The 12,575-nt window shown below is 38.5% G+C and overlaps 2 protein-coding genes across 3 annotated transcripts in view; both read left to right on the plus strand.

Annotated features, from left to right (window-relative positions):
- Positions 1-7,510, plus strand: part of ptprr.S (protein tyrosine phosphatase receptor type R S homeolog) — an 89,121-nt gene extending 81,611 nt beyond the window's left edge. For both annotated transcript variants that reach the window (XM_041588605.1, XM_041588606.1), the window contains exon 14: positions 6,611-7,510. In XM_041588605.1, the coding sequence (XP_041444539.1) occupies positions 6,611-6,704 (94 nt within the window). In that variant the 3' untranslated portion in view covers positions 6,705-7,510. The remainder of the gene's footprint in view (positions 1-6,610) is intronic.
- Positions 7,511-11,410: 3,900 nt separating this feature from the next.
- The window catches only part of LOC108713150 (receptor-type tyrosine-protein phosphatase beta), a 59,838-nt gene continuing 58,673 nt past the window's right edge, over positions 11,411-12,575 (plus strand). The window contains exon 1 of the mRNA XM_041588607.1: positions 11,411-11,689. Coding sequence (XP_041444541.1) covers positions 11,635-11,689 — 55 coding nt within the window. The 5' untranslated portion in view covers positions 11,411-11,634. The remainder of the gene's footprint in view (positions 11,690-12,575) is intronic.

Here is a 12,575-nt window from a genome sequence, read left to right on the forward strand (position 1 = left end):
TTGTCCAGCGTGTTTTATTAATTCGTACTTTTTATATTTGGATCTTTTAATAACTATCATGGCATTTGTAATTTTAGAGTAATAGTTTAATTGTGGTTTCAAAAACCTCTAAAACCACTTAAATTCGACCTTCAATAAATGAGCCTCTTGGTTAGCACAGAGTTATAAATTGTTGGTACAAAGCAGTAACGGAACTAGGTGGGGGCAGGCCGTGCAGCCGGGCCCGCCCCCACCCTCGTCCGTGTGATTTTTCTCTGCGGCTGCAGCCGACTCCAGAGAGCTGCAGCGCACGCGATCTGCCGGGGGGGGGGGCCCTGGCCCAGTTGCACCCCCTGCTCCCTCGGTAGTTACGCCCCAGGTATAAAGGAAGGCACCCGTGTGTAGATAGTTAAGCAGTCGTAATATAAATATGAATCAGGAAAAATAAATCTGAAGTGAAATTAAAAAGAAGAGTGTGTTCACAGAAAATTAATACTTTGCTTCTTATTACCTTTGGTAATACATTACTCACACTTCCCATTAATTTACGAAGTTTCATGCATCTAGAATATGAGCAACATGAAAGAAAGTAGGATTTGTGCTGAAACATTCCTTTGCTTATTGTTTTAATCAAAAGAATTATGATATTTGCTATTAAATGTGAGCTTAAAGAATAATTTATTTTTACATTTTCCTCCTCCTCCCGGATTCTGTAAAGTCACTAATTAGGTGTTATTTAGTCCATTACATTTTTGCCATTAACGATGCAGTAAAATGAACGCCCCATTTATTATGTCAAAAATAGAGAACACAGTAGGGAAGAGAAGGGCTCATTTTGCTGAACTCACCCCTCCCTCCTCCACCAAGATGAGAAGTAAAAATAAGTACAGTCATTTTCCTTTTGGTAAAAAAAAACTGCAGCTACACATCTTGTCCTGCTACTAAAATGCCACTTCCCTCTGTGTTGGCTGTCACTTAGAATATGCATTTTAAAAATATCTGTTTTTAACTTTCTAAGCAGTGCTGAACCTCCTTACTAAACCTCTCTAATTTCAAATAACTCATCCAGATGTACAGTAACTATATCCATGAACAATCAAATTCTCTCTTCTTCTTTGGACATGCCCAAATCCTGGTTACCTTCACAGCTCCAAAACTTCTCATGTGTGTCTTAGCAGAAATAGCTTTCTGTGTAATTTCCAAGAGAAAAGCCTCCATAACAAAATACCAGAAACTGTCCCTTTAAAACCTTTATGACAAAAGACATGGATAGGGTTCATAACCTTAAATGCAGACTTCTGAATAAAAAATACCACTGTTGCCATTGCTAAAATCCTTTCATGATTTTCTGAAACTTTGGGTAGAGAAAACATTTTCAAAAAATTTTAATTAGTGGTATTGATCAACAAATCAATCATAAATCAAGAGTATATGTGAATAACTTGCAATTAGCTTTAAAGGAGAATGAAAATCTTCCAATACATATTTTCAGATATATAAACAGACAATACTAATGTCTTATAGGCTTCCCACACTTTTGTTCCCACATATGTCTAAATCCCCTTTTCCTTTAAGACTAGAAGACCTTGCAGTTGGGTAATCAATCCTATTATTTCTTTACCCTTGGTAAATTATTTTTATTTTACATAGTTGAGTTGATGTGTCTAACATGTCTATGGATCATCCAAAAACAAGTTTGCTCTATTTTCCTTTAACATTATCTAGGCTTTTGAGCTGAAACAGCAAAATGTATTTGTCTACAGTGCATATTATATAAAGGTTATTAGAATACTGAGGTTAAGGTTTGTTTCTATCCATTGTAATTTTGTTTTACATATTTGTGCTGATGTGTCTAGCATCTCCCTGGATCATCCAAGCAACAAGTTTGTTCTGTTTCCCTAGTTTAACATTATCTAGGCTATGGAGTTGTAACAGCATAATGTACTTATAACGGTGCACATTATATAAAGGTTATTAAACTATTGGGGTTAGGATTTGTTCCAAGTGTTCTTGATTGCATTATGAGCTATCATCAACAGGCTTTAATGGTCTTGCATTTTAATATACATTCATGCATTAGTGCATTAGTTATTAGCTACAACAAGTGATTACAGAACAGGCAAACCAGCAAATTAGTAATCCTCATTCTCAGAATAAGATCTGATCTCTTTGGAGATCCTTCAGTCCCTGCTGTAAATAACTAAAACAACTGACTTCACAAATTATTTTGCTGGTACTATTACAATGAATCTCCTTCACCAGATGTTTTCAAACAAATATAATTTCTCTTCATTATGAAAATGAAGCACTTTCCATTATACATTAGGAAACAAAAGGTATAATGGGGATTAGGCACCCCATAATGATTCAAATTTTTATTTTACTTTATATTTACTTACTACCACTGGCTTGTGTTTCACTTCTTTAAAAAATGCACCAGCCCAGGGTATTATTACAGTTATATTGTTCCAGTATCCAAGGCATTCCCTGCACTCAGAGACGGATTTACGCTGGCCATAGACGTGCAGATTTTATTCTATGTCTGATGAATGATCATGCACTGCAATATCCTGACTTACAATTAACCATTCAGATTAAATAAAGTAGTAAAAATAACAAATCAGACAATGTTCTGGCCTTGAAATGACAGACAGCAGTCGTACGAAAGCTATGTCTGACAAATAGTACTGACACTCATTGATTTTGTCAGATAAGCAATACAACATGCAAGGATATTATTGTTAGCTGAAATCTTCTAACCTCTCCAATCGACTAAACGTCCAATTGCCATGGAATGAAAAATGTACAATTGTACAAACCTCTGTTCAGTATGACTTAATCTTTGTGTCTATGGCCAGTTTAAGGCTAAATGGGGCCCTAGGCAGGATAGTGCTTTGGTAGCCCACATTTATAAGTGCTTTGCAGCATGGGGACAGCAATCACCTCAGTTCCTTTAAAACAAAGTTACCAGATTGTCATCTGTAAAACCTGGGTCTAGGGGCAAAAAACCCACATTTGAAAACACATCTTGATAATCCACTTTCCACTGAATATATAGATAGCTAATCACCTGTGTCAGCTTTTCCTAAAACACAAATCTCATCATTCACAGTCAAAAGCAACTCATGTATGCAGGGTTATTAATTTCATTTCAATACCCATAAAACACTTAGCAGAATGAACACAGTGGCAATTTCATGTAAAATACACCCATAACCCGTAGCAGCATTACACAGTGGTAATTTCATGTATAAATACCCCCAGAACTCATAGCAGGATGGCACAGTGGAAATTCCATGTATAAATACCCCCCAGAACTCATAGTAGGATGTTTCTACCATACCATCATCACACACACTCGTTTTTCTAAATCCCTTACATGTGTTTTCAGTTTCTTTTTGATTACTTCTATTTCCAAGATAATTAATCCTTTCACTTTCTGTCTCCTTTTCTACCCCATCTACCTTCTTTCCTTTTTATCATGTGCCTACTTTTTGTTTTCCTCATTTAATGTTAACTTTTCCACTTCTACATAGGTTTTTAGTTTTTTGGCTGTCCCTTTACCTCTTCACTCATATTCTATCTTCTGCTGCCCTTCTCCTACCAAATTAGGTATTGCCGTAATCTGTTTCATAAGGGAGAGGGGGCCTTTGAAGATCTGACAAGAGCAGGCACATTCCTCTCTCTCTCTCTGCTTCTGATCTATTGGTAAAGTTTCACATGACCCAAGGTCACACACTGAGTCAAGGGCCAGGAGTGTGCTCTGTGCTGTGAGGCTGTTATTTGACAGTGACCAAGAACAGAATAGATACAGCTGTACAGGTTGGCTCTTGGGCAGACCCTGTCCGCTTGACAGTAACCATCTTAATGCAGCCACTCCTCTCCAGCTTGCACTCTGATACAGGGCAACTTTTCGGGCTCCACTGAGCCCTTTATCAAGGCTTGATAAAGGGCTTAGTGGAGCCCGAAACATTGCCCTAAATTTTTTATGCATATGGGCTAAATAAATCACGGACTCATTCTTCACCATATCAGAGTGCTACTGGTCTTACTTTTACTCTACATGGAATACATGACCTGAAGGGCAGGCCAAGGTCACCCAGTTTGAGCACCTGACACCCGACATTGGGTGTGAAAACAAGGGTTTGAGCACAACACATAAGATAAGTACTCCTCTCCAACTTGGCTGGGTGACAGCGCATGACCCAAGTCTGAATTTCCAGCACCATCCACATGACCGAGCCCCTAAAACCAGACAGGTCCTAGGCAAGTGCCTGGGGCACCTTGTGGGTAATCCAGCCCTGCCTTCACCTCATTGGGCAAAGACAAATGGAGTTTTTTGTACTGCATGTACTGTGAATGCAAACCACTTCAGTAGGTGCAGGGGAAGACTGGGACACCAGAACAAAATGTACTTGCTATTGAAAACAGTATTTAAAAAAGAATCACAGTGATGTGCAAGGTGTTGTGGGAAACGTTGTATTGGTTAGAGTAACTGTAGAGAAAAACAGAAGTTCAGGAAATACCATTTACAAATCACTCTAAAATAATTTAAATGTGCATTTAATTTATATTGGAAAATGACTTAAAATTACATTTGTTTTGATATTTTTGGTTTGTAACTTTTTAAATATTAGCATAACATATTTTAACAGTAAATGTTCTCTTTAGTTAGAAATGCAATTTCTAGGTTCCGCAAATAATTTATTGCTCAAAAAGACATTGTCATAGCAAAAATGTGTCCTTTGACCAAACATTCAACAGGATATATTGCAGCCTGCTAGGAAATGACAGGAAAAGCTGCCCAGTGTATATGTGAACTCATGGTCATGAAGGGTGTGAGCAATGAGTATACACAAAGAACACAAAGATCTAGTTTTTGCCACAGGCATCAAAGCTAATAAGGTGTTTTACTTGCATAAATACTTCTCTGAAGCAAATAAATGTCAGAATAGTCAGATTGTGTCAAGTAATGCTTCTGTACATAAACCTACCCCTGCACAAGGAAGCTACTTGAGCTGGAAATCTGGGATGCATATTGAAGATCCAACAGGCATTCCTAAAGATTTCTAGCAATTGGATGTATTCATGATTGTGAATTAATGATTGCATGTCTTTGTAGGCTTCCCCACATGCTGTCTCATTTAATAATCGTTTTATACCAAGTTAGCCAGTATTAGAATTTGTTGGGTTTCGAAGCAAAAACAATTTAGGGGAAAATAAAGTTTCTAAATGATACTGTACTTTCTGGTCCACTGCTGATGTGTGGCAAAAGGTCAAAGGTCGGCGTTTGGTGTAATATTGACCCACCATTAACCACTCAAAAAAGTTACAATCCATGACTGAGCCAACACTGTTTTGCAGTGAAATCCCAAGCCACTCTTGAGTGTTGGATTGACTCTCCGATGCTTTAGTATGCTCTAAAGCTGCTAAAAATTCAAATCCAAAAATACTCCAGCTAAAACCAAAATCCCGTAGAAGTCAATGGCAGATGGTCCCTTTAACAATTGGAACATGTTTTTTACATTCAGGATCCTTGATAGTTTTGAGCTGTTTGCACTGGTTTTCATTTGATAAGCCGATAAATGTAAGTTTTTGGAGGCGACATTTCGAAAAAGTTGCACAACCCGAAATGATGCTCGATTTTGTTGCGAGTTTTTGTAAATTAAGGGGATTTGGGTTTGGGAGTTTGGCCACAGTTTTTTTTTTTTAATAAAGTGAAAAAAAGTCAAGTTGTAAATAACTCGTCACCCAAAAAAATTATTAAAAATCCTATTTTATCACATGATTCAAGCACAGTGAACTTTAATTACACTGTATAAATTATTTGAATCTAGTTTCCTTCAGTCTGGGATTTCATAATTATAGCAAGGAGGCAGGAGCCATTTTGTGGACACTGTTATTAAGGCAAGCCTTACATCATCTCAGAATCTTGTTTGTGCACCAGAATGGGGAACTTGATGTCCATCCCCATGCCCTGGCTACACAATTAAATGGTAAAGAGAATGGGGGAATGTGTGGAGGGCAGTGACATCTAGGAAGTGCTGAATGGAAAGTGAAAGTAATTGTCTGGCCGCCTCTATGCCTAAGGCATAGAGGAGGGGCAAACAATATTTGATTGACAGCTGAAATGTGTAAAAAATAGAAATTGGTTTTCATGTTTAATTTGAAAAGGACTTTTATTATACAGATTTTTGTGTCTGGGTGACAGGTCCACTTTAATGATTTATGGTTGTGTAAGATTAAAACACTCTAATAATCATAGGTCCCTGCTAAGGCTTACCATTTGAAGGTTGTTTTTACAATAACAAATCTATTTATAATTATCCATCCATGCTTAGTCCATACTATGATAAATGTAAGTAAAAAGAAAAAATGGCTGCATCTGTATGAGCTCTATTTTTCCCCACAATTTAGGGCCTCTCTACCATGGAGTACCCAGACTCGTATAATAACATAGCAGTTACAGTATTAACAAACGCAATGAAAATTGCTTGCAAATACCAATTCATTTAAACTTGTTGACAGTTACTACAACTTATATACTGTATATGAAGTTTTGAGTTGGAGATAGAGCATTGTGCTGCATTTTCTATGCTATCTTTACTGTGTACATATCTTCCTTTGACAGGGGTGGAATGGTTCAAACAAGTGAGCAATATCAGTTTGTGCACCATGCACTACGCTTATACGAAAACCGATTATCTGCGGAAACTGTCCAGTGAGCAGCCAATAAGAAAATGAAATTGATCTTTTTAAGGTAATCTGTTTTATTACCAACCAGCAGTTTATTAAAGGAGCCAAGTAGACTGCATGACGGTAAATGGGAAGACAACCCTTGAAGGCTTGCTGGAAAGTCTGGTGCGATGAGATGGACTCTGGTCTGTAACTGAATGTACCTTGTACTACAGATTAATAATAATAATGGAAGCTACTTCTCTGATAAACAGTAGTTGTATATGCGTTTTATATACAGTATACGTAACTGAAAGGTGGATGTATAACTGAGATAAGATTATCTGCAATACAGAATGTATGTACTACAGTCAGCCAATGGATTTCTAAAGATTATTCATTGTATAACAAATAAACCTTTGCGAAACATATGTCTTGTACATGGATTGTCAGTTTTCACCCTGTACCTGCCAAGTGCTATTATATATTATGTGGTGAGCTTGTTTCATTACCACATGAGATTATTGCTGCTAGTGTTGCAATTAATCAATTTATGTTATTCTATTTTTGCAAAAAAAGAAGAAAAAAAAATATCTTGATATTTCTCTATCTAAACTGTATAAAATCAGTCAAATATTTTCTATGAACGTGTTCTTGTTCAGTTGGAGACTTGTGAAATTCTGTTCGATGATTTTGTTTCCACAGCACAATGTCTTTTATTAAGTGGATATACCTTTACTCTTAATTCTGTGGGTTTTACTATTGCAGATCTAAATACAGTGTATTTGTAAATCCTGTGAGTTATTTTACCTGAGGAATTTATAGCATATATTAAAACTGCAAGACTGGAAAAATATACGTTGTTGTCTTTTACTGCAAAGGTAAATTAACGAATTTGTGCATTTAATATGTTTGCTCCATTGCCCTATAGATGTATGTGCAACTGCAAAGCAATATGTAACGACAAATCAGAGCACTTCTAACTGCAGGTGCCGTCACTCTGATCATAAATTATTTTTTTTTCTATTTTGGGACAATATTATCTGCTTCCAGAGAAAGTAGAATGCCGCTATGATGATATAATAATTTTATTTGTACTACGCTATAAGATATTGATGTTCCGTAAACTGATTTATTTTCAGGAATGGCCATTCTGTGCATTTAACATTTGGATATACACTGGCAATGAAGTACACTTGGTTAAAATTCTCTTGCATTTTTGTACTCCAGTATGTTAGAGAGGAAGAATTTAACACTAAGTACAGTATATCCGAGGACCTTAGATGGACTCTAAATTAATCCTGTGTGACATGGGTATTCTGCCTGTGACATCATGAATATGATTAGGTTCTTCTTCATGGAAATGTAAACCCAAAAATTAACATTTGCTTAATAAAAGAAAATGTAATGCTAAGCAACTTTGCAGTGCATGTGTATTACAGATTTTATGTGGTTTTAAAGGTAAGGTGGCCATACATTATAAGATCCACTCATTTGGCAAGGTCACTAAATGATTGCTAATCCCCCCCCCCCGATATTACCACATAAATTGGGAGATATCAAGCTAATACAATCCCCCTCAGTCAAACAATCGGATTATAACGACCAGAATAGGGGCTGTCGGGACAAACGAGATAAACGAGCCAATGCAGTCCTTAATCCGATGTGAAAATCAAACCTGCCAGTCAACTTTTAGATGATTTTTGGCCAGATAAAAATGAAGACCAATTTCAGTTTCCCATAGAATACTGCAGTCTGCACCATACTAAATATGTTTTTAAGATAAAGAAAACTAGGATGCTAATGCATATTACTGTGCTTTTAAAGGAGCATTAACACCAAAAAATGAAAGTGTTTTAAAGTAAAGAAAATATTGTTTACTGTTGCCCTGAACTGGTAAAACTGATGTGTTTGCTTCAGAAACATTACTATAGTTCATATAATCAAGCTGCTTGTGTAGCAATGTCAGAAATTGAAAAATGGCTACATGGCACATATGTATGAATATATATATATATATATATATATATATATATATATATATATATATATATATATATATATATATATATATATATATATATGTGTGTGTGTGCTATGCACTATACACTGAAGCTGCTGTTCAATTTTCCAAGGCTGGAAGGATCGCTTTCCAGAGCAGGAAAGATACAATTTACTGTTTAGTATTAGCACTAATGGGTCAAATGTCATTCATGGATTTCTACACACTGAGGGGCACATTTACTATGGGTCGAATATCGAGGGTTAATTAACCCTCGATATTCGACCATCGAAGTTAAATCCTTCGACTTCGAATATCGAAGTCGAAGGATTGACCGCAGTTCGTTCGATCGAACGATCGAAGGAAAAATCATTCAATTGAACCATTAAATCCTTTGAATCAAACGATTTGAAGGATTTTAACTCATCGATCGAACGATTTTCCTTCGATCACAAATTGCTAGGAAAGCCTATGGGGACCTTCCCCATAGGCTAACATTGGTGCTCAGTAGGTTTAAGGTGGCGAAGTAGGTGGTCGAAGTTTTTTTTAAAGAGACAGTACTTCGACTATCGAATGGTTGAACGATTTTTAGTTCAAATCGTTCGATTCGAAGACGTAGTCGAAGGTCGAAGTAGCCAATTCGATGGTCGAAGTAGCCAAAAAAATACTTCGAAATACGAAGTATTTTTCATTCTAATCCTTCACTCGAGCTAAGTAAATGTGCCCCTGAAAGAATGAGAGCGTTCCTAATATAAATATGGCTGTTGGTGCCAAAAATTATTGTATTTATAGATTCAGGACAAACAGATATCCTACAGACACTCTATCTAATTTATATAGAGTATTGGTACTTTAATTACAGCTATTATAGGAAACAAATTTACTGTATTAAAGGGTACCATTAAAGTAGACAAATAGGATAAATGAAAAAAAAACTAATTTTGTAGGCAATTATAAGTAATATATGGTGTTGCTTTTACATAGTGCTAAAAATGAATATTATCTTTAAAACTAGCCCCTTTATTGGAGCTCCCTATAGATGTTCTCTGGTCCCTGTGTGTGTTTCAAATGAGGGGTGGGCATGTCCTAATGGTCCCTGCAGTCATACAAGCACAGTAGGAGGGGGACAGCCAATCACAGCCCTGCAGTCATATAAGCACAGACAGGCTTCAGTTCCCTATCAGGTCCCGCTAGCTGCTGATTGGTTCCTGTCCTACAGTGCAGTGAGCTGAGAGCCGCCTGGCTCCCCTGCACAGCCTGGGAATTCATGGAGCAGGAAGTGGAAGATATGGACGGGATTATTAGGGTTTTTGCAAAAATATTCAATACATCAGTCTGAAACACTACTATTTAAAAAGGTGGTTCACCTTTACGGTAACTTTTAGTATGCATAATGCTAAGCAACTTTTTAACTGGTCTTCATTATTTATTTTTTATAGCTTTTGAATTATTTGCCATGTTCTTATATAATATATAGGTGGTACCACCAAACAACAATGTAAAATGAAGGGAAACTTAAAATCAGGGGATGTAAAATGGGGGTTCTACTGTAAATGAGTATAATGCACTGGTACATTCTTATTTTTTACACAAAATGTATCCTTTAAGATACACCCAGAATCAGGCCCGGCTGGCAATCTGTGGGTTCTGGCAAATGCCAGAGGGGCTGCCATAAGATGCCATAGAAAGTCACTATTTAGTGGGCTGGTGGGAATAGGGTTTTATTTTTTGAAGGGCTGCCCAGGTCAAAACTTCCTCCTGCCTGGTTTTCAAAATAAGGAAAACCGGGCAGAATTCCCTTGAATCACCAATTGCTATGTCACAGCCCTGCCCCCTGATGGCACAGAGACTCCCCTCTATGTCCCGCCCCCTGCCCAGTCTCCACCGCTTCAAACGGTGGCAACCCTAGGTGGGAAGCTCATTGGGCCTCTCTGTACTTGTAATGCCAGGGCTATTTTGACTCCCAGTCCAGACCTGCCCAAAATAACGTGGAAACCCAAAGTTGAGCCATATGGCCTTTAGGGTTGCCACCTTTTATGGAAAAAAATACCGGTCTTCCTATATATTTATCTTTTTTCCCTATTAATAACATTGGGATCAACCCTCATTTTTACCGGCCAGGCCACTAAAATACCGGCCAGGTGGCAACCCTAATGCTCTTTAGTAATCAAGCCATAACTGATCAGGGTGTCCACTTGTACTCAAGGAATCTGTGACTGACTGAAGTTGGTGTGATGGCAAACAGACCAAAAAATGCCATAGTCTGGTCACTGGAACAACTCCACGACCACGAGTGGCACCCCAAATGCTCAACTGGCTTGTAAATGGTCATGAATTAAAGACATAAAAAGTAAACTGTGTGTTCAGAATCCAACCTTCTCCTTAGAACCAATGGATAGTGGAAATGGCATGTATACTAACATAAGTGCACGGAGTATATTGTGTCAGGCTTGCCAGCATGTTACCACACACACACAGACTCCAGTGTGAACTGCTGCACTGAACATAATGCGTGTGGAATTGTACTGTTTATGCTTCAGCTTCCAACTGGCTCATGCAAAAATAAATGTAATATGTGTAAAATGTATATTTTCCCCACTGTGGGCACTAGTAACAGCGAGGAAGTTACATGGTCCCGCCAAAGAACAGGGAAGATTTGTGCGGTACAGCGTGAATACCGCGCCATCAGCTGTAGGAACGCGGGCGCATTGCTCTCTGGGTAAGTGTATGGCAGGCAGCCTCACTCTGTTATCACTACACACACTTGTGCCAATGCCAGAGGAACGCTCACACAGCAGATATTAAATCAATGCTGAAGACTCGCACGTTCTGCAGAAATATCCCCAAACAATTGAATGGAAGGAAGTTGCTCGTCACGGTCTTTTTCCCTCCGTGAAGGCGCATTTCCTTCCTAGCACTGGCTTCTCACTTATCTGGCTCGTTGGGAGAAGTATGGGGAACGGCTGACCAGCTGCAAAATGGATCGGGGATTTGCACTGCTGCTACTCAGCTGCCTACACTGGGGCCTCTCAGGTGAGTGCGGGCACGGGGTGCCAGGGCAGAGAGCTGCCATAAGACTTGGTAGAAGAAGGCACAATCACCAGTGTGGCTGAGCAGGAGATGCCACTGACAAGTGTGATGTGGTTTAGTGTGTGAGCTGCATCATGGCATATACAGCAGGACGCCCTGCCCAAGACTTTCTGGGTAAAAAAAGAGCCATGTTGTGGGTGTAATGTGCCCTGATACTTCTCACACAGTCTGCCCACTCTGGCACAGCCTTGGGTTTAGCTTGGTATCCTCCTGTCATTCTGCCATGTGTTACTGCTGCCTTAGAAGAATGGCTGTAGATATGAACATAACATATATATATACACATCAGCTATGGTGGTAACATGCTAATACTGAGGGGTTAATCCCATCACACTTAACCTTTTACTCCACTTCTTCAGCTCCTAGTTGATCCAGAGGAGAATAGAGGAAACTAACATCTAAAGCAGCCCTCACTTTGTCAAGGAGAGAATAAAACAGCATCACTAATCCAAACCTGCAATCTGATCAGTGTTCTTAAGCTTTTGGATCAAAATAATGTGCCCTGGGGAATCTGTATGTATAATAGTTTGGACCCAAACGGAATCCTTTACAGGCCTTGAGTGTGTTATTTACATAAGGAGTGAGAGGGGTCTCTCAGACCTGTAGCCCACTGTGTAACAGAATCACAGTCATTCCTTGGTGCTATTGTCCTTTTTATGGAAAAAGCATTAACCCATGGCAGTATTGTTAAACACATAGGGGCAAAATTCGCCAGCGTGACATCATTCCGTTACTTCGCTGATTTACTAACGGGTGCTGGCATAAACCGTTAGCGTAGTGGACCTACTCTAGCAAAACTTCGCACCCTTACGCCAGGCGAAGTTGCGCT

Source organism: Xenopus laevis, chromosome 3S, assembly GCF_017654675.1.
Source record: "Xenopus laevis strain J_2021 chromosome 3S, Xenopus_laevis_v10.1, whole genome shotgun sequence".
NCBI lineage: Eukaryota > Metazoa > Chordata > Amphibia > Anura > Pipidae > Xenopus > Xenopus laevis.